This window comes from Oryctolagus cuniculus, chromosome X, assembly GCF_964237555.1.
Source record: "Oryctolagus cuniculus chromosome X, mOryCun1.1, whole genome shotgun sequence".
Classification (NCBI taxonomy): domain Eukaryota; kingdom Metazoa; phylum Chordata; class Mammalia; order Lagomorpha; family Leporidae; genus Oryctolagus; species Oryctolagus cuniculus.
This window is the reverse complement of record NC_091453.1, coordinates 45905964-45928997: the sequence shown is the minus strand read 5'-3', so window position 1 is coordinate 45928997 and position 23034 is coordinate 45905964. Positions and strand designations below refer to the sequence as shown.

At 39.2% G+C, this 23034-nt stretch overlaps 1 protein-coding gene across 1 annotated transcript in view; it reads left to right on the top strand.

Annotated features, from left to right (window-relative positions):
* The window catches only part of LOC103351887 (heat shock factor protein 3), an 87992-nt gene extending 65478 nt beyond the window's left edge, over window positions 1–22514 (top strand). Inside the window, exon 13 of the mRNA XM_051827140.2 lies at window positions 22338–22514. Coding sequence (XP_051683100.1) covers window positions 22338–22354 — 17 coding nt within the window. The 3' untranslated portion in view covers window positions 22355–22514. The remainder of the gene's footprint in view (window positions 1–22337) is intronic.
* The last annotated feature ends 520 nt before the right edge of the window (window positions 22515–23034 follow it).

Genomic DNA, 23034 nt, shown 5'->3' with positions numbered 1-23034 from the left:
ATCTTGATTGGTATCACATTGAATCTGTAAATTGATTTTGGAAGAATGGACATTTTGATGATGGTGATTCTTCCAATCCATGAGCATGGAAGATTTTTCCATTTTTTGGTATCCTCTTCTATTTCTTTCTTTAAGATTTTGTAATTCTCAGCCGGCACTGTGGCTCACCAGGCTAATCCTCCACTTTGCGGCGCTGGCACACCGGGTTCTAGTCCCGGTCGGGGCGCCGGATTCTGTCCCAGTTGCCCCTCTTCCAGGCCAGCTCTCTGCTGTGGCCAGGGAGTGCAGTGGAGGATGGCCCAAATACTTGGGCCCTGCACCCCATGGGAGACCAGGACAAGTACCTGGCTCCTGCCATCGGATCAGCACAGTGCGCCAGCCGCAGCGCGCCTGCCACGGTGGCCATTGGAGGGTGAACCAGTGGCAAAGGAAGACCTTTCTCTCTGTCTCTCTCTCTCTCTCTCACTGTCCACTCTGCCTGTCAAAAAAAAAAGATTTTGTAAGTCTCATCGTAGAGATCTTTAACATCCTTGGTTAAGTTTATTCCAAGGTATTTGATTGTTTTTGTAGCTATTGTGAATGGGATTGATCTTAGCAGTTCTTTCTCAGCCGTGGCACTGCCTGTGTATACAAAGGCTGTTGATTTTTGTACATTGATTTTATATCCTGATACTTTGCCAAACTCATCTATGAGTTCTAATAGTCTCTTAGTAGAGTTCTTTGGATCCTCTAAATAAAGAATCATATCGTTTGTAAAGAGGGATAGTTTGACTTCTTCCTTCCCAATTTGTATCCCTTTAATTTCTTTTTTCTTGCCTGATGGCTCTGGCTAACACTTCCAGAACTGTGTTGAATAGCAGTTGTGAGAGTGGGCATCCCTGTCTGGTACCAGATCTCAGTGGAAATGCTTCCAACTTTTCTCCATTCAATAGGATGTTGGCCGTGGGTTTTTCATAAATTGCTTTGATTATATTGAGGAATGTTCCTTCTATACCCAATTTGCTTAGAGTTTTCATCATGAAAGAGTGTTGAATTTTATCGAATGCTTTCTCTACATCTATTGAGATAATCATATGGTTTTTCTTCTGCAGTCTGTTAATGTGGTGTATCACATTGATTGATGTGCAAACATTGAAGCATTCCTGCATGCCAGGGATAAATCCCACTTGGTCTGGGTGGGTGACTTTTCTGATGTGTTGTTGTATTCTATTGGCGAGAATTTTATTGAGAATTTTTGTGACTGTGTTCATCAGGGATATTGGTCTGTAATTTTCTTTCAGTGCTGCATCTTTCTCTGGCTTAGGGATTAAGGTGATGCTGGCTTCATAGAAAGAATTTGGGAGGATTCCTTCTTTGTCGATTGTTCTGAATAGTTTGAGAAGAATTGGAGTTAGTTCTTCTTTAAATGTCTGGTAGAATTCAGCAGTGAATCCATCTGGTCCTGGGCTTTTCTTTGTTGGGAGGGTCTTTATTACTGTATCAATTTCTGTCTCAGTTATGGGTCTGTTTAGGTTTTCTGTGTCTTCCTGGTTCAACTTAGGTAGGTTGCATGTGTCCAGGAATCTATCCATTTCTGATAGATTTCCGCGTTTCTGTGTTTCTGTGTGCAACACATCTTTAAGCATCTTTTGCAGGGCTGGACGAGTGGCGACAAATTCTTTCAATTTCTGATTTCTATGAAAGGTCTTTATTTCACCTTCATTCACAAATGAGAGCTTAGCAGGATATAATATTCTGGGCTGGCAGTTTTTCTCTCCTAGTACCTGGGCTATATCTCGCCATTCCCTCCTAGCTTGTAGGGTTTCTGATGAGAAGTCAGCTGTGAGTCTAATTGGAGATCCTCTGAGAGTAATCTGACGTTTCTCTCTTGCACATTTTAGGATCTTTTCTTTATGTTTCACTGTGGTGAGTTTAATTACAATGTGTCATGGTGAGGATCTCTTTTGGTCATGTTTATTAGGGGTTCTATGAGCTTCCTGTACTAGGATGTCTCTTTCCTTCTCCAAACCTGGGAAATTTTCTGCTAGTATCTCACTAAAAAGGCCATCTAATCCTTTCTCCCTCTCCATGCCTTCAAGAACTCCTAGAACCCAAATGTTGGGTTTTTTAATAGTATCCTGTAGATTCCCGACAATATTTTTTATATTTCTAATTTCCTCTTCTTTTCTTTGGTTTGACTGTATCCTTTCCTGTTCTCTGTCTTCTAAGTCCAATATTCTCTCTTCTGCTTCACCCATTCTGTTTTTAAGGCTCTCTAATGTGTTTGTAATTTGATCTATTGAATTCTTCATTTCATTATGATTTCTCATCACTATCACAGTTTCATGTTCTACTAGTTGTTTCATTTCATTTCGATTCCTCCTTAATATTTCGTTTTTGTGAGAGAGATTTTCTATCTTGTCCATTAAGGATTTCTGTAGTTCAAGAATTTGTTTTTGAGAACTTCTTAATGTTCTTATCAATTTTTTGAGATATGCTTCTTGCATTTCTTCTAGCTCATCATCTTAATAATCTTGAATTGGGGTGTCTTTTTCATTTGGGGGCATCATAGTGTCTTCCTTGTTCTTATTAGCTTGGTTTTTGCATTTGTTGTTTGGCATATTGGAGATATTTGGTTTCTTCACTGTGGTGCTTTTTCTCATTATGCTATGACTCTAGATTAAGTGGACTGTCTGCTTTTGATGGGTCCTTAGAGGCTGTGATGGGTGTGGCCAGAGAGCTGTGTTTGGTTTTTCCGGGTTAAGGGTGTTCCAAAAGTGACTCACCCAGATTGTTCTCTGGCTCGCTCTCTCATTCTCTCTCTCTCTCTCTTTTTTTTTTTTTTTTTGACTCAGTGGGAATTAATTCCTCACAGCTGAGTGGAATTGAGGGTAGTTGATGTATGAAATCTGGACCCTGTGGGTATTCTTCTGCTCTACCCCTGGGACCACACAAAGAGTTTATGCAGCCCTCAGTGTGGTCTCAAATTTCTCCGCAGTAGCCGGTGCCGCGGCTCACTAGGCTAATGCTCTGCCTTGCGGCGCCGGCACACCAGGTTCTAGTCCCGGTCGGGGTCCTGGATTCTGTCCCGGTTGCCCCTCTTCCAGGCCAGCTCTCTGCTGTGGCCAGGGAGTGCAGTGGAGGATGGCCCAGGTGCTTGGGCCCTGCACCCCATGGGAGACCAGGATAAGCAGCTGGCTCCTGCCATCGGATCAGCATGGTGCGCCAGCCATGGCAGACATTGGAGGTGAACCAATGGCAAAGGAAGACCTTTCTCTCTGTCTCTCTCCCTCACTGTCCACTCTGCCTGTCAAAAAAAAAAAATTTCTCCGCAGTCTCTCACCGGGTTGCCAAGGTTACCGAGTTTGTGTACTCTGTCAGTTCTCTCACCTCCCCCCTCAGATTTTCACAGTCTCAGTTCGTTAGCTCCACACTTTCACTAGGTCCTAACCTCCTGTTATTTCTCCCCATTAGAGTTAGGTTTTTCTGCTTGGCTGATGGTGGGCGCCGCTTTACGTATGTCCAAAATGGTGCCTGCTGTTTGTCTTGCTCGGCTTTTTAAGACGAGTGGAGAGAGAGGCTAGTGTCCTTGCCGGTTCCCCTTATTTATTCGTTTTTTTCTCTCCTCCAGTCAGCCTGGTGAACTTTCCCCAGCGGGGCTTCAGGCCTTGTTCCCTCTAGGCTCTTTCTGCCTTTCCCCACCAATGTCTCAGGTTACCGAGGTTTTTGTCTCACCTCCCCTTCCAGTGCTGGCGCGCAGACTCTGCAGCTCGGCTTCCACACGGTGGGTGACCTTGCTCTCCCCATAGGTCCTCCGTGTCACATCCACTAGATCCAGAAGAGTTTCTTCTGCAATTTTTTCCTGAGACTACAGTAACTCCACTTTTATTAAACTATCTTTTCCCGGAATATCGGTGCACACCCTCACTATTTCGCCATCTTGGCTCCACTCTACAATATAAAGTTTTCAAACAAATGCCTTAGATCATTTTACTTTGCCTGTGCTCAGTGCATTGTCTGTCAAAAATGAGTACTGGTATAACACGATGTTGGTGGTTGATTAAACATACAACCATTATTATGTTAAGGAATGTTCCTTTTATACCTACTTTGTTGAGGGTTTTTATCATAAAGGAATGAAAAATTTGATTTAATGCTTTTCTATATCTGTTGAGATGATCAAATGCATTTTACACTTACGTCTGTTGATGTGCTAAATTATGCTTATTGAGTTGTAAATATTGAAACATTTTTGCATTCTTTGGATAAATCCCACTTGATTATGGTGTATAATCTTTTTTATGTGCTGTTGGATTCAGTTTGCTAGTGTTGAGAATTTTGGCACTTATGTTCCTCTGGGACATTGTTCTATAGTTTTCTTTTTCAGTTTCATTTTTGTTTGGTTTTCATACCAGGGTAATGCTGGACTCAGAGAATGAGTTTTAGAGATATCCCTCGTTTATGTTTTTGGAACACTTTGAGAACTTATTTTTTTTTCTTTAAATGTTTTGTAGAAATCAGCAATGAAGCCATCAAGTTCTGAGTTGTGTGTCACTAATTCAGCCTCATTACTGGTCTATTCAGGTTTTCTATGCATTAGTGATTAAATTTTGGTAGGTTGTGTGTATTCAAAAGTTTATTAGTTTCTTTTAGGTTTTCAAAACTGTTGATGTATTATTCATAATAAGCCTTAATGATCCTTTGTATTCCTGCAGTATCAGTTGTAATTCCTCCTTTTTCATATCTGACTTTATTTATTTGGATCTTCTTGCTTTCTTGGTTAGCTTGGAAGAAAGTTTGTCAGTTTTGTTTCTCTTCTCAAAAATCAACTTCTCATTTCATTGACCTTCTTTGTTTTTCTAGTCTATTATTTTCTTTACTGTTCTGATTTTCATTATTTTTTCTCCTACTAATTTGGGATGTGATTTGTTCTTTCTTTTATAGTTCATCGAGTTGCATTGTAAGGTTGTTTATTTGAAATTGGGTTTTTTTATGTAAGCTCTTATTGCCGTAAACTTTCCTCTTAGTACTGCTTTTGTTGTATCCAGTACATTTCAGTATGGTGTATTTCCATTTGTTTCAAGAAATTTTGAATTTCCTTTTTAATTTATTCATTGACCAATTAACAATTCAGGAGCATGTTGTTTAGCTTCCGTGTATTTGTTCAATTTCTAAAAGTCTTATTATCATTTCTGGTTTTATTCTGTTATATTCGGAAAAGATTCATGCTATTACTTGAATTTTTTGGAATTTTTGAGACTTATGAACTAATGCATTATATGTCCTGGAGAATGTTTCATGTGCTGATTAGAGGAATGTGAATTCTGAGGTAGATATTGTGGTGCAGCAGGTAAAACTACCACTTGGGATGTCTGCATCCCATGTCAGAGTGCAGGTTCAAGGCCAGGCTGCTCTGAACTTTTAATCCAGTTTCCTGTTAATGTGCCTGGCCAGGGGTGGGGGGCAACATATGATGGTCCAAGTACTTGGATTCCTGCCTCCCACATGGGGGGTCCAGACAGAGTTCCTGGTTTCAGCCTAGCCCATAGCTGATTGATGCAATCAATTATTTGGGGAGTGAACCAGTAGAAGAAAGATAGGAAGTAGGCTCGCTTTCTCTCTTTCTCACTCTCTCTCTCTCCCCTCCCCCCCACCTTTAAGTAATAAATTCATCTTTTAAAAAGATGTGAATTCTATAGCAGTTGGATGAAATGTTCTGTAAATTTCTGTTAAGTCTAATTAAAATTCCCATATTACTCAAAGCAGTCTACAGATTCAATGCAGTTTTCATGAAAACATCAATGATTTTATCCATGTAACTAGAAGACAATCAGAAAATTTATATGGCATGACAAAAGATGCAAAATACACAAAACAATCCTGAGTAAAAAAAAAAAAAGCTGAAGATATAATACGTGACTTCAGGAACAGGCATTTGGAGTTTGGTTAAGACACCTACTTGGTGGGGCCGGGGCTCTGGCACAGCAGGTTAAAGCCCTGGCCTGAAGCACCGACACTGTATGGGCACCGGTTCTAGTCCCGGCTGCTCCTCTTCCAATCCAGCTCTCTGCTGTGGCCTGGGAAAGCAGTGGAAGATGACCCAAGTCCTTGGGCTCCTGCACGCACATGGGAGACCCAGAAGAAACTCTTGGCTCCTGGCTTCAGATAGGCTCAGCTCGGCTGTTGTAGCCGTCTGAAGAGTGTTCCAGCGGATGGAAGATCTGTATTTCTCTATTGCTACCTCTCTCTGTAACTGTCTTTCAAACAAATAAAATAAATCTTTAGAAAAAAAAAGACACCTACTTGAGACATTCACATCCCATATCATATCAGAGGGCATGAGTTTGAGTCCCAGCTACACATCTGTTTTCAGTGTCCCGCAAATACATACTCTGTGAGGCAGTAGCTGATAGCTCAAGTTGCTGAGTCACTGCCATGCATGAGACCTAGATTCTCCCTAGACCAGTCCTAACTGTTGTAGGCATTTGGGGAGTGAGAAAGCAAAAAGTGAAGTGACTCGAGACTCCATCTTGAGAAAGCACCCCTCATACTGTGAGACTATGGTCTAGAACTAAGACAGTACACTACATCCCACTTGGCAGAATATAAAAATCCCACAGCATGATCACTCAAGTTTAAAATAGATAGGCTACACCTGGACTAATGTTATGATTGTATTTTGTCTATGATGATGTAGGTTAGTACCTGGACTAATGTCAAGACTGTAATTGGTATCATCAAGATTGTAACTGATATTAGTTTCACATATGATTTAGGTCAGCTTGATCCCAGTAACCATGTATTCCCCCTGACCTGAGCAACCATATATTCTCCCCCCAACCTTGTGGTTTTTGCCTTTATAAACTCTGTTTCTTTGAGCTTTGGGGTCGAGAGCTATTTAGGGCATGAGCCTGCTCTCCACTGCTGGAAAGGACTTTAAATTTTAGCAATGTGTGGTGCTCCTCTGTTTGCACTCACAGATATCTCTGTGTATGTATGTGTCTCTCTCTCAAATAAATAAGTTCCTACATATTGAAAAAATACTTCAAAATATTTTGGAAAACTATAGTAATCAAACCAGGATGTGACTGACACGAAAATAAACACATAGATCAATAGAATAGAACAGGTACCCAAAAATTAATCTTTGTCTGTACAGCCAACTGATATTTGGCAATAGCTCCAAGAGCATACATTGGAGAAAGGACTGTCTCCTCAATAAATGATGTTGGAAAAACTGGACATCCATACACAGAAGAATGAAACTAGCTATCTCCCCCACTTCTCACCATATACAAACATCAACTCAAAATGGGTAAAAGGCTTAAATTCAAATTTCCCAACACAATTTGTTGAAGAGACTGCCTTTTTCCAGGGAATGTTTTTAGCATGTTTTTTCAAGTATTAGTAGGTTGTAGATGCACAGCTTTATTTCTGGGGTTTCTATTCTGTTCCATTGGTTCACATGTCTATTTTTATGCCAGTATCATGCTGCTTCAATCATAATAGCCCTGTAGTGTTTCTTGACATCTAGCCTTGTGATGCATCCAGCTTCATTTGAGTTGTTTAAGATTGCTTTGGCTATCTGGTGTCTTTTGTTTCCATACAAATTTTGATTTTTTTTCTGGTTCTGCGAAGAATATCATTGGAGTTTGGATGGACATTGCATTGAATCTGTGACTTGCTTTGGGTAGTATGGACATTTTGATAATTTTTAAAAGATTTATTTAGACTTATTTATTTATTTTGAAATTTATTTATTTATTTATTTTGAAAGTCAGTGTTACAGAGAGAGGGAAAGAGAGAAAGAGATCTTCCATTCACTGGTTCACATGCCAAATGGCTGTAACAACCAGAGCTGAGCCATGCCAAAGACAGAAGTTTCTTCTGGGTCTCCCACATGGGTGGAAATATTCTACTACTTTTCCCAGGCCATTAGCTGGTATGCTGGCATCACAGGTGATGGCATTACCTGCTACACCACAATGCCAGCCCATTTTAAAATGATTTATTCTATTTATTTGAAAGAGTAATACAGAGAGAGAAAGAAATGCAAAGATAGAGAGATAAAGATGGTGTTTTATCCTCTGGTTCACTCCCCAAATGACTGCAAAGGCCCAGGGCTGGGCCAGGCTGAAATCAGGAGGCAGAAATTCCATTCAGTTCTCCTACATGGGTGGCAGGGGCCCAAGCACTTGGGCCATTTTCTGCTGCTTTCCGAGGTGCATTAGCAAAGAGCTGGATAAGAAGTGGAGCAGCCAGGCCTCAAACCCATGCTTATATTAGATGCTTCTTGTCATTCACTGTGTTGTGAAATATCACATTTATGGATATGCATATCTTGAATATTCTCTGCATCTCTGGGTTAAATCCCAGATGTGTTGTTGGATTTGATTTTTTAGTATTTTGTTGAAGATTTTTGCATCTGTATCCAACAGAGATATTGGTATATAATTATCTTTCTATGTTGTAACCTTATCTGGATTTGGAATTAAGGCAGTGCTGAATGAGTTTGGAAGAGTTCCCTCCCTTTCAGTTGTTTGGAATAATTTGAGAAGAATTGGTGTAAGTTCTTCCTTAAAAACTTGGTAGAATTCAGCAGTGAAACCATCTGATCCTGAGTTTTTCTTTGTTGGGAGTCTCTTTATTACTGATTCCATCTCAATCTTGTTTGTGGGTTTATACAGGTTTTCAATGTCTTTGTGCCTCAATTATGGTAAATTATGATTGCAGAAATCTATCCATTTTTTCTAAATTTTCCAATTTGTTGGTATATTGTTGTTCATAATAGTTTCTGATGATTGTATTTCTGTGGTATCAGTTGTAATATTCCCCTTTTATTTTAAATTTTATTGATTTGAGTATTTTTTCTTGGTTAGTAGAGTTCATGGTTTATCAAAAATCAGCTCTTCATTTTGTTGATCTTTAAGTTTTTCTAATTTATATTTTGTATATTTCTTCCTATTTATTTCCTTCCACTGATTATGAGTTTGGCTTGTTCTTGATTTTCTAGGTCCTTGAGATGCAGTGAGATTATTAACTTCATACTTTTCCCTTTTTTGATATAGGGATTTATTGCTATAAATTTACTTCTTAATACTGCTTTTTTCTGTATGCCACAGGTTTTTTTAAAAGATTTTTTATTTACTTATTTAAGAGTTAGAGTTACAATGAGAGGGAGAGACAGAGAGAAAGGTCTTCCCTCCGTTAGTTCACTCCCCAAATGGCCGCAATGGTTGGAGCTGTGCTGATCCTAAGCCAGGAGCCAGGTGCTTCTTCCTGGTCTCCCACGCGGGTGCAGGGGCCCAAGCACTTTGGCCATCTACGGCTTTCCCAGGCCACAGCAAAGAGCTGGATCAGAAGAGGAGCAGCCAGACTAGAACCAGCGCCCATATGGGATGCCGGCGCCGCAGGCGGAGGATTAACCCACTGCGCCATGGTGCCGGCCCCATGCCACAGGTTTTGATATGTTGTGTTTTCAATAGTTTAAAGGAATTTTTTAATTTCCTTTTTGGTTTCTTCTATGACCCACTGTTCATTCATGAACATGTTGTTCAGTCTCCATATATTACTGTAATTTCTAGAACTACTTCTGTTGTTAATTTCTAGCTTCATTCCTGTATGATCAGAAAAGATACGTGATATTATTTCATTGAGTGTGTGTGTGTGTGTGTGTGTGTGTTCATCTGGGGGGATCAGTTGTTTCTATGACTTTCAGAGGATGGTTTGTTGATTGAAGGCCTTTTCCTATAGGTATGACTCTGGGTATTTGTTTGGTCAATTGTTTTAACTTCAGTTCCTGTTAGATTCTGTAGTATAGTCTCCCTGTGCCTTTATTTGCAAGAGTTGATAATAGCAGTAGTAGGGATCCGGGCTGTTCCTGTGGCTCAGTGCAGTCACAGAAGTCCGTGTTATGCAACTCCCTAGCCATCTAGCAAGGTGGTGCTGGTGTTAAGTGTTTCTTAGCTATGGGGAGCAGGCCTTTCTGGTGTCATGAGTGTGCTTGGCACATAGACTCCCAGCCAGTATCCATGTCAGTCACTGAAGTTTTAAGATCAGTGCTGGCTCCAGGAACCTGGCAGTTTTACAGCCCCGTAGCTGCTGCCCAAATCCAGAGTTCCATCCAGTCACATTGATGCTGGATGGAGGAGGCAAGACAGATGCTGTCTGAGAAAGTGGCTGGATCTTTTTTTTAAGATTTATTTTTTATTTATTTGAAATGCATAGTTACATAGAGGCAGAGGCAGAGAGTGAAAGAGGTCTTCCATCCGCTGGTTCACTCCCCAGATAGCCACAATGGCTGGAGCTGCGCCGATCCGAAGCAAAGAGCCAGGAGCTTCTTCCAAGTCTTGGGCCATCTTCCACTGCTTTCCCATAGCAGAGAGCTGGATCTGAAGTGGAGCAGCCAGGACTCGAACTGGCGCCCATATGGGATACCGGCACTGCAGGTAGTGCCTTTACCTGCTACACCACAGCACCGGCTCCATGGCTGGATCTTTGAGAGTGACTTTGGCTCTGTAACAGCAAGACACCGTCTTGGGCCACTCTCTCTGAGGTGCTTGCTGGGCTGATTTGGGTATAGAAAACTCAGACCCAATCTATACTCCTGCCGAACAGTGGTATTTCTACTTTCTACTTGTTGAATTGTTTATTTAGTGGAGGATTAATCCTGTGATTATTAAGTAAATTGAAAGTATATTATCCACTCTGACCTCAGAATCAGCCCTTAAGGCATCATGGTCTGGCTGAAAAACCATGAGAGCATGTCAGGCATGGAAAGACAAAACACTGTGGCAAAAAGTGTCCCACAAGAAGTTCTTCTGTGGATGAGAATCCGATGGAAAGAAGTGGCCATCAAAGGAGGATGAACTTTTCTCTGAGGGGAGGAGAGAACTTCTGCTTTGCTTATGGCCTTGTCTACTGAGCTAGTTTGTGGATTCAAAAGTCTTCCATAGCCTAGACAGCTCACGTCAAGTGCCCAGGTAAAGGATTTGCAGAGATAGACTCCTCTGCCACTCCCTGTTCACCCTTTCCCCTGCAGCAGAGAATCTCCTAGACTGTGAGGCTGGGGCTTCAGACTCCCTCAGTTTGACTTTGTTCATCTTTCTCCTGTCTCTATGCTGCTTTGCCAGCTATCAGTGTCCTACTGTGTTCCCACTATTCTCTTACGACATCAGGTGCTCTTTTTTTTTGAGCATTCACCTCTAGGAGTACCTGCTTTGGCTTTTTTCAGTGAAGGAAGAGATGAACACTGTATACAGCCTTCTTGAATCTCTCTTTGTTTACTTATTTCTTGTTCATTCTTCTTAACTAGACTGTAAGTTCCAAAAGTAGGAATTTTATCTAGTACTTTCCTTGTATCATCAATGCCCAGTACATGGTAGTCCCTCAATACATGTTTGTTCAATGAGTACATGGATAGAAAATCAGTTAAGCTATCTGCTGAGTAGAGGGAGTCATTTTATAGTGCTTGGACAGAATTATGAAATCTTAGGACTAAGAATTGCCTCCATATTCAGTGAAATTTCTGAAGGCAATACTCAGTTTGGAGCATTCCACTTAGAACCAATAGTCATGAGGCAAGTGCTTAAAATAAAGCAAGAGGTGATTCCATCTGTCTTGAGAATCCTGACGCTATCCCACTTTATTTTGGAATATACCTATAGATTGGGAAAGACATTCTACCTTTGTTTCATGATTGAAATGCTATTAACAATTTCATATTCTTTCTTTTTTCTACCTTCCAATATTCAATTTTTTCTTTAAGCATTTTGTTTATATTTCTTCCATACTACTTATTATGCAGACTCAGTCTGAATATTGTCAGGAGTTTCCTAATCTAATTTTTTAAATTTCAGACTGGTAAGTACAGTTACTTCTTGTTTGATAATATATAAGCATATTTCAAAAAGCTTGTGAAAATTGAATTAATTGAAAGATAGGTTTATTTTGATGTAAAAATTTGAAAGCCTTGCATAGTTTTCTTTTCAAAATGGACATTTCATGATTTTTTCAGATCCCTTCTATACGTTCCAATAAAGTTGACTAGAAAAAGATTTTTTTAGATTTTAGATTTTTTAAATTTTATTGGTTATACAGGTTTCCTGTATTTCATATATACAGATTTAGAAACATAGTGATACTCCCTTCCCCATACCTTCCCTCCTGCCCACACTCGAACCCTTCTTCCTCTTCACTCTCTCATTTCCACTCTTAACATTTACATAGATCTATTTTCAGTTTACTTAGTGATCATAGTTAATCCTACACTAAATAAAAAAGTTTAACAAATAGTATGAAAAAAAACACTGTCCCTCAATGGAAGAGACAGTGTCTATAAACAATCAATTTTCAAAATATCCATTTCACTCCAATACATCACATTTTAGGTACTCTATTAGTTACCTCAAGTCAGGGAACATATGATATCTGTCTTTTTGGGACTGGGTTATTTCACTAAGTATAATGGTTTCCAGTTGCATCCCTCTTGTTACAAAAGAGGGGATATCATTTGTTTTACAGCTGAGTAGTGCTCCATAGTGCATATATACCATAATTTCTTTATACAGTGAACAGTTGATGTACATCTAGGTTGATTCCATATCTTAACTATTATGAATTGTGCTGCAGTGAACGTGGGGGTACAGATAACTCTTTCAGATACTAATTAGCATTGAGTTTCATGAAATAAGAAAGTCATAGAAGGAAATATTAGAGCAAGAAACTTACCAAAGAATAAATTAATATTTGGTACACCTTTGCATATGGGATAGTATTATATAATAATACCAGGGCCTGCCTGGAGGTTAGGAGTGGATTTGGTAACTGCTACCTATTTCCAAGATCTCCTCTTACCCTTTATCTCCTTTAGGCACTTTCCCAAATGATAAGAATTCTTCCCATGCATAGTGAATTCTTTACTCTATATTTTGATCATATACTCACCAAAGGTAGTACATTGTTTGATTTCCTGGGTTAGTATTTCTTACGTATGTTGTACCAAAAAAGGGGAAGGAAAGAGAAATGGTAATATCTGGAAACAGCGCTAGTTATATCTCTTATAACAGTAACTCAATGGTATTTAGATTTACACAGTGATTACTTTAATGCAGTGGTTCTCAACCTTTGCTGTACAGTAGAATCAGCTGGAGAGCTTTATGAAATACTGAGTCTGAGACTAACTCCAAAAGACTTTAATTTGCTTGAAGTAGTATCTGGACAATGGGACTTTTCAGAGTTCTCCAGATGGTTGTAAAGTATAGCCAAGAATGAGACACTACTTTATGTCTTTGCTTAATTTGACACCATCAGACTTGTTAGTAGTAACTGGACCCATAAAGTTGGGAATCTACTCTAGAGCAGTTAGAACCACATAAACCTTTGAAGCTCCTTCAGCTAAGAGCAGCACACATGTGTGCCCAAATGTTTCATAAGAAATACATATTTCTTCCTAGTATCTGGAATTTATAAAATGTTTATTAAGCCTCTGGAAAAATAAAGTGCTCTTGAAAATGTCATGTTTAAAACATGTCTGTGATATAAAGCTCTCACTTTAAGCTAGTTTTAGAAATTAAAAGGAGAGAGCCAGATGGAAGTATCATTAACTGTAAGGCATTGAGGAGATTTTTCCTTGCAGTAGCTTCCAAAGTGAATATGGGCAAAAGCTGCATTTGAGTTACTAGATAATCAATTTATATTGAAAGAACAACATGTACTATTGGACCCATTGCACCTCCTCACATGGCTCAGAATCACTAGAGTTCCACTGAGCCAGTTTTGCCACAGATATCTGAGCCTGTAGATATGTCTATTCATGTCTCATCCTCAGCAGTGTCACCCAGAAACAACCTTACAAAACAGCATACTTATAAAATTACCATTCTTCATCTAGGTGACAATGAGCCAGGCAGTGAAGGAAGTGCAAGTAGCAGCAACCTCGCCAAGTCGGGGCGTTCTGGTAACTCGTTTTGATTGTTTCTTTCCGTCTTCCCTTTCTATCCCTTAATTCCACCCTGTTGCTACACCATCATAATTCATTGTTCCCTGCCCCACGGAAGCGGAACACTGATTTCACTATTAGGTCATCAACAGTATTTCTCCATTTCAGTCAGCATACCCTCTGCAAGTGCTTGAATTTCCAAACCCCTAGTCATATGATTGACTATCGCAGCATATTAAAATTATTAGCCATTATACCGAGTACAAAAAATGGAATGTATATGAGTGAAATTGACATTTTGAGATTTGATTGTGTATAGCCTTTGTCTATACTCTTGAGGAATAGTCGTTTTTCTACTTACTACTTGTTGAATTCTGTATTTATTGGAGAGTTAAGCTTGGGATTATAGAGAAAATTGAAAGTATGTCATTGTAAAATTAAAAGAAAAATAAGAAAAGGAGGGAGAGTAGTATGCAAAATGTCATTATGCTTTTAAAACTATATATTAAGTACATGAAGTTGGATATCATTATATAAATAAAAAAATCACAAAATAAAATGAAATCCTTAGTCCTTAAGAAGAAATCCTGGGGCCGGCATTGTGGTATAGCCAGTAGAGCCTCCACCTGAAATGCTAGCATCCCATATCCCTGCTTCACTTCCCAATCCCACTTCCTGCTAATGCACCTGGTAAAGCAGCAGAAGATGGCCCAAGTGACTGGACTCCTGCACCCACGTGGGAGATCCAGAAGAAGCTCCTGGCTCCTGGCTCCAGGGCCTAGCCCAGCCCTGGCCATTGTGGCCATTTGGAGAGTGAACCAACAGATGAAAGAATTCTCTCTTTCTCGCCGGCGCCGCGGCTCACTAGGCTAATCCTCCGCCTTGCACACCGGGTTCTAGTCCCGGTCAGGGCGCCGGATTCTGTCCCGGTTGCCCCTCTTCCAGGCCAGCTCTCTGCTGTGGCCAGGGAGTGCAGTGGAGGATGGCCCAAGTGCTTGGGCCCTGCACCCCATGGGAGACCAGGAGAAGCACCTGGCTCCTGGCTTCGGATCAGCGCAGTGTGCCAGCCACGGCGGCCATTGGAAGGTGAACCAATGGCAAAGGAAGACCTTTCTCTCTGTCTCTCTCTATCACTGTCCACTCTGCCTGTCAAAAAAATAAAATTAAAAAATAAATAAAATTTAAAAAAAAGAATTCTCTCTTTCTCTTCCTCTCTCTCTCTCTAACTCTGTCTTTCAAATAAATAAAATAAGTCTTTAATAAAGAAGAAAGCCTAGTAAGTCATCTCAGGAAATGACTCGAGATCATGAGACCACAACTTCTGAAGCAAAGCTTATGGAACTGGGATTATATATTCTAGAGCAGAACAGATTAGAAGAGGGAGAAGAGGGAGGATTAGGGACAGGGATCGTTTCTGCAAACAGTCTATAAATCTTGAAAGCTATGCCAAACAACACCTAATTGTTCTCTGCTAAGACTTGAATATGCTTAAGCTGATACAGAAAGTATATCCTATACTGGAATTTTCTTTTCTAATCATAGAATGAAGATGATCTCTTTCTACTCTTGTATAACTTAATATATATTACATTCCACTTATTATATACAGACTAGAAGTCTAGATAGTTGTTGTGTGTCTACTCTGGATTTTAGAGCTCCCTAAAGCAGGAATATTTTACTCAATTTTGTATTTGCAGCACCAACACAGGTTCAGGCCCAGAGTAGACACTCAGCTAATGAATGTATGAAAACATGAACAAAAGAATACACTCCCTCCAAGTGGGCTGTTTTAGTAATCAGAAAGGTCTTTCAAGAAAAATCATACAGTCTTATTCCTTGGCATATATGACCTCTAAGATCTAACAGGCGAATTTTGTTACTGTGTGAGCACTACAAGGAAGAAAATGAACTACAGGATCTCAGAATGTTCATTCATTCACCCATTCAATAAATGTTTATTGAACCCCAATAGGTTCCAAGCATGAATGAAGGCACTTGTAACATACTAGTAAACAAAATACACAAAACTCATCCCCCCCATGGAGCTTACATTCTAAGTAGACAATAGAAATTAACAATAAATTATATTTATGTCCTATACTATTACCTATCTCTGTACTAGAATGTCTGGGATATTTAAGTTCAGGCTTCAGGCCTTAGATAATAAAGCCAAATTATTAGGAAATAGTGAAGTGGTTGGAATTCTATTTAGAAGATTATCAAAAAAGAGTGAGATTAAATCTAAACATAAACTTGATGTGTATAGGTTCATGAGAAGCTTATAATATTCCATATGTGAGCTACAAAGACTCAATGAGAAACTTGACTGTAAAGATTCTAAGGAAAGCAGAAAAATGAGGCACCTGAAAGAAATGACAAAACAGAAATGAAAAATATTTAGTGTCTTCAAAGTTAGGTATAAGGTAGCAGGAAGTATACACAGATGAGCAGAAGTTTAGAACATTTATATTAATTATGTTTTTTGTGTCTATTTCAACATCCTTGCTCCAGCTGGGCTTTGTCAGCTTTTGTAACTTCTGCTTTACTCCCAAACCAGTGACATATGAAAATTTGGTTTGCTCAAGGGTTCTCAATCTCTGTGGTCAGTGAAAGCCCATGACCTAGCAGGACACATAGTTACTCTTGGCTCACCCAGGAAATGGGATACCACTTCCAGTTTGTACTCCCTGAAAGCAAACAAACAGTCTGGGTGTGTGAAAGGCTACAGCTATGCCAGAAACTAAGGGGATGCACCAGGGGAAGTTTACTCACTCTCCACTTGAATTAATCTGAGTAGTATTGAACAGTATAGAAAGAGCATGAATTTGGAAGCACACAAAGCCTCCTGACTCTACTGTGTGTGACCTTAGACAAGTTACACAACTTTAGAGCCTCTGTTTCATCTAAAATAAAGCAATGATAACAACTGGAAGATTTAGGATAATATACTTAAAAATGCTTATGTTTCCATTAACATTTTTGAAAGATCAGTTTTTAACATGTCTGGAACATGAAATTTCTGTATCTTGAGCTATGTAATTCTTAATATAAGATCATATTACTAAAATTGACTCTTAAGGAAGTCAGAACTAAATCCATTTAAGAACAGCCATCCAAGGCTTTCCCCATTTAGGGAGTTCCTTTGTGTGTTACCAGATATTCTGCTCCTCATAGGGAGATTTTAGACAATTCATGTGGACCTTGCTTGCTCTCTGACAAAGTCATTAAACCATTATCTGAATATGGACTATCAATCTTTTCCTTACCTTGCCATTTTTTCTGATTTCAGAAACGATGCATGAAAATTATTTTAAAAATTAGACCAATAAACATTATCTGGAAGCCCATTATATATTTAGCCTAACTGGGAATATGTCTTTTTAAACTTTCATATTCTGATTTATTATTTATCATTCTTTTCCTAGACCATTAAAATTCCCTCTGAAACTGTAATGACTTTAATACCTTCATCAAGACATCATTTACAGACAATAAAATCTACTTCTTTAAAGTATACAGTTCAATGCTTCTTAGAATACTTAGATCCAGGGCATTGTGGCATGGCATGCCATATAGCCACTGCTTCCAGTCCCGGCTGCTCCACTTCCAATCCATCTCCCTGTTAAGGTACCTGAGAAAGGAATGGAACATGGCCCAAGTCCTTGGGCCCTTGCACCCACATGGGAGACCTGGAAGAAGCTCCTGGCTTCTGGCTTTGGCCTGGCCCAGCCCTGTCCATTGCGGCCATTTGGGGAATGAACCAGCAGATGGAAGATTCATTCTCTTTCTCTCCTCTCTCTCTCTCTCTCTTTCTCTCTCCCTCTCCTCTCTGTAACTCTGCCTTTCAAATAAATAAAAATAAAATCTTTAAAAAATAATATTTAGATTCAGCAACAATCGATTTTATGACATTTTCACAACCCCAAAAAGAAGAATCAATTAGCAGTCATTTCCTGTGTTTGTCCTATTTCCCAGAGCTAAGCAACAGCTACTTTCTGATTCTATAATAATTTGTCTGGTTTTTAAAGAACATGGTCATTTTGGCTTATTTATTTTCATCTACCAATAGAGGCAAGGCATAGACAGTTTCTTGAAATTCTTCAAGGTGGTATGTGCTCATGAAATGCATCTTTTGCTTAATACAGTAGAAAACATTTTACATAGCTCGCAATTTCATGGATTTGAGTATAGCATAGGTCAAATTCTGTCCTGAGGCAAAAACAACTTCTCAAATGTGGAAGCTGAAGTGTAGCAGATTGGTCAAAGCTGGAGGTGCTTTAGCATCTTTAGAAGTCATTTATCCACGCAAAAGTTGTTCTACTTTACCCTAAAATTCAGCTTTCATTAGTGCTTTCATTCGTCCCTAATTTTTTCCTATAGGAGACCTACTCAGTCCTCAAACTATATTTCAAATCTCACCACTTCCTCCTCAAAAGCCTTTCTTTCATGGTCCTCTGGAGCATTTAACTCTTCATTCCCCTGTGATTTTATAGTACTTTAAATGTCCTGTATAGCACCCTCCATATTCAATTCGGCTAAACCTAATAGATAGTAACTACTTGGGATATACCAGGCCTTAAACTGGGCCCAGAATTAGAGATGAAACTCAAAGTATAATAGCCAGTATTGGTAGTGGTAGTGGTAGTCAGAACATGGTCTCTAAACTGTAGACTGAGTAGGTTCAAATTCCAGCTCTGCTTTGAAATAACCATCAAGTGTCAGGAAAGCTATCTATAGTTGTGGAGCCCTTACACTCTTTGTCTATAAAATTTGAATAAAATTAGTATCTTCCACATATTTTATGAAGGAATAAATGATAACACTCATGTGTGGAGCCTAACAGAGCCTGTCACACATAATAAGTACTCAAGTCTTTTGGTGACATTTTTTGGAATCAAGTTGAAAATCCATTCATGGGGATCCAGGAGAAATTCTGGCAGACCTAGCATGTCAGGAATCTTCCTGAATTTCGGGATATCAGCGTCATTGGCTCAACTCTCCAAGTTAGTGAACAGATTGAGTGGGAGTAGGAAAATCATGAAATTCAGGCAGTGTGTGTGTACAACACCTACCCAGTCACAGTCACAACTGTCTTGCTTTCTTGTTTCTCTAATCATTTTGAAAGCCAGAGCTCCAAAAATATTGGTTCTTACTGTTCAGTCAAAACATAACAAAAGAGGCTGATGGTATATACTTGTTTAGCCTTTTGTTTATTTCACATTATGTGTGCATTCATGTAACCAGTGGATCTGGTTTTGAGTTTCAAGCATATTTTTGGTTTTGCTAATAGACTAAATCAATTCTATTAGCATTATAATTCAGGGTGAGAAACTGAGACCCTAGAAAAAGAGAAAAGCAGCTTCACTCTGCCAAATCTAAAGGTAGCATCTCTCAAATTTCTGAATGTGATTAGGTAGAACCTGCAGAATTAGGGGATATAACAGCATGAGTAGCACTGTAATGTAGTTAAGGGTAGTCTGGGTTCTAGTCCTGCCTTTGCCACTGACCTTCACTATGTTATGTATCTTTGAACAAATTATATTCTTTCAGTGTTTTATTTCCTTCTGCACAACTAAGGCAAAAATAGAACCTGTTATGGTTTCAAAGGGTCCTCTAAACTCTGAACTTTTGTTATTCTCAGTATGAATCTGAATTGGTGTGCAAAGGAGGAAGTTGGGTGCCCCACAAGAATTCTTAGTTCTCCATCCTTTATTCTCAATTCCTTTCTCTATTTTTCCTTACTCAGGTATATGGCCAGTTCCCTTAGTTTATCTATCACGTGTCTCTAAGTGATTATCAATGCTCTCCCTCTATCTTTTGAGCTCTAGTCATATCATCTTCTTCCTAGGAGATCATCTCAATGCAAGAGTCCCATCATCATATTTCCATATGGCTAGTACCCAATTTTCTTCTGCAAAAATAGGCCATCACCTTTAGTACTTCCTGAGCTCATGGCTTTACTGTTGCCCAGGCATACAAAACCTACAACATGAGCAATCTTTAAGCTTTCCACTTAGTCATGATTCGTAGTGAAATCCTAGGCACTTCTTCAGTGCCTGACATCTATTCTTTCAATTCTGATTTCACTGCCACTATTCTGCATTTACATATACTCCTCAACTAAAAGATGGTTACATGCCAATAAATTTATCGTAAATTAAAAATATGGTAAGTCATAAATGCATTTACTTCACCTAACCTACCAAACATCTTAGCTTAACAGCACAGTTCAGTGTAGAATACTGATTATACTATACCTTTGTGATGGCATGGCTGACACTGCTTAGCATCACAACATATCATTAGCCTAGCCCAGGGAAAGATCAAATTCCAAATGGCTTCTACTGAATTCTTACTGCTTTTGTACCATTGCAAAATCAAAACATTTTCAGGGACCGTCTGTAGTCATTTGTTACAATAGCATCCAAACTGATTTCTCTACTTCAACCCTTACCCCCTCTGTGTCCTGCCATAAATAAACCAGGGAAATTCACTTAAAACACAGATAAGATCATGTCACCTCTCTGTTAAGATCCCTGCAATCATTCCTTGTGTCACAGTAAAAATAAGCTGCAGCTTGAAACAACACAAGTTTGCTATCTTTCAAATATAGGCCAGAAATCTGCTATGATTTTATTGAGCTGAATCCAAATGTCAACAGGGTTGCAATCTTTTGTGGAGGCTCTAGAAGTAGGATCAGCTTCGTTACCCTTCCAAACTTCTAGAGGCTACCAGCATTTCTTGTCAAATGTTCTTCTACCATCGTTGAAGCCAGTGATATTACATATATGTGTACCTTTCTTTCTTTTTTTCTGAGTTGATTCCTCTTGACAAAGGGCCATTATCATCTTTTATTTTCATTTCTTCTTCTTTTTTTCCCCAAAGAAACTGTTGTTTTAATGAGTACAAATTTCATAAGCACAACTTTAGGAATATAGTGATTCTTACCATCATACCCGGCCTTCCACCCCACCTCCTCCTCCTTCTCCCATTCCCAGTCCCATTCTCTATTAAGAAAAAAAAACTGTTCCTCAATAGTCAAGACAGGGGTTCTTCAAGTCATCACTTCTCAAAGTGTCAATTTCACTTCTACAGATTTCCTTTCAGGTGCTCTATTAGTTATCGCAGATCAGGAAGAACATACGGCATTTGTCCCTTTGGGACTGGCTTATTTCACTAAGTATGATGTTTTCCAGATTCATCCATTTGGTTGCAAATTATTAGATTTCATTTTTTTAACCACTGTGTAGTAGCCCATAGAGTAAATATCCCATAATTTCTTTATCCAGTCTTCAGTTGACAGGCATTTAGGTTGATTCCATGTCTTAGCTATTGTAAATTGAGCTGCAGTAAACATGGGGGTGCAGATATCTCTTATTTGCTGATTTCATTTCCCTTGGTACCTTTCTTTCATAATAGTCACATCTTGCTCTAACTCTGATTCTTTTGCCTCCTTCTTAAGATTACATTTAAGAACCCTTGCGATTACATTTGGATATCCATCTGGATAGTCCGTGATAATCTTCCTAGATTAAGGAAGCTGGCTAACATTCTTAATTCCATCTACAAATTTAATTCCCTTTTGCTACGGAACCTAACATAGTCACAGGTTCTTGGGATTAACATTAGACATATTGGGGGTCCAGATATGGTTATACAATTGTTAATTTTCCTTATCATATTTGGTCATTTGCTTAATAATATCTATCTATTTCCACTAGAATGTAAGCTCTATGTCTGTTTTCTTCCTGGTAAACCTCCAGTACTCAGAATTGTGTCAGAAACATTTAAGGGGAACAAAGTGTTTGGCACATTTGTTAAGGCACTGTTTGGGATGCCCACATCCCGTATAGAGTACTTGGATTTGAATCTCAGCTCTACTTCAGATTCCAGCTTCCTGCTAATGCATACCATGAGAGGCAACAAGTACTTGGATCCCTGAATTCCAGGCTCTTGACTTTAGTCTGGTCCAGCCCCAGCTATTGTGGGCTCTTACAAAGTGAACCAACAGATAAAAATCTCTCTTTCTGTCTTCCCCCATTTGTCTCTCTGTCTTTAAAATAAAGAAATACATAATTATTTAAAGAAACCCCTGAAGTACATAGTGTACATTTGTTTATTATCTATTATGATTCTAGTCTCATGCCTGGGCTCTAACAGGGTCGGGTGAGCTAGCCCTGTGATTTTCAAACCGCTCATATAATAAATACCTTTAAGGCAAATGACATTCTGTAATCCCAGTAGTTGTTGCACAAAAATCACTAATTCTGGTTAAAGTGAATTCAAACCAGTAGTGTTGTGGTAGAGTTTAAAAGATAGCTCTCGTAATAGGCATTGTGGCACAGAAGATTCAGCTGTCATTTGGGATGACTGCATTGCATGTCAGAGTACCTGAGTTTGTATCCTATCTCTATTTCAGATCCAGATTCCTGCTAATGTGAACCCTGGGAGGTGTCAGATGATGACCCAAGTACTTGGATTCCTACAACTCATGTTAAAGAACTAGATGGGCTTCAGCCTGGCACAACCCCAGCTTTTGGCTATTAAACCAGTAGATACAGTCCAAAAATAAATGACTGAACTCAAAAATAAAGAATCAGCATCTGAAGAAAAAAACAAGTCTGCCCTGTGGTATTTGAACAATGGCTGATTTCAAGCTACTGATGTTATGTTACTAAACATGGAGTTGGGAAGAAATTTTCACAATCAACTTTCAGAATTTAAGTTGACTCCAGCACACTATTGGTTGAAATCCTGTCACCTAAACCTCCCTTTCCATATTCCCTCGTTATCCACTACAGGATACCTGGGGGTCCCCAGAATATAGCTTGAAAAATTCACATATGAATATGGCAACTTTAAGATTTAGATGGGAATACTGAGGCCTAGAGAGGAGGGTGAATCCAGGCCTCCTAAAGCCCATTCCAATGCTCTTTGCATTGTGTCATGCTGCCAATAGTCTAGTTAATCTCTCATTTTCCTACTTCCAATTTCCTCACTCTATTCCACTGGTATTTTGCTAACATATTTGGTTCAAAAAATAAAATAAAAATAAAAAGCAAAGCCTGATTTCAGCAGGGATAGAGTCCTATTCCAGCCTTAAACCTGGAGTTCTC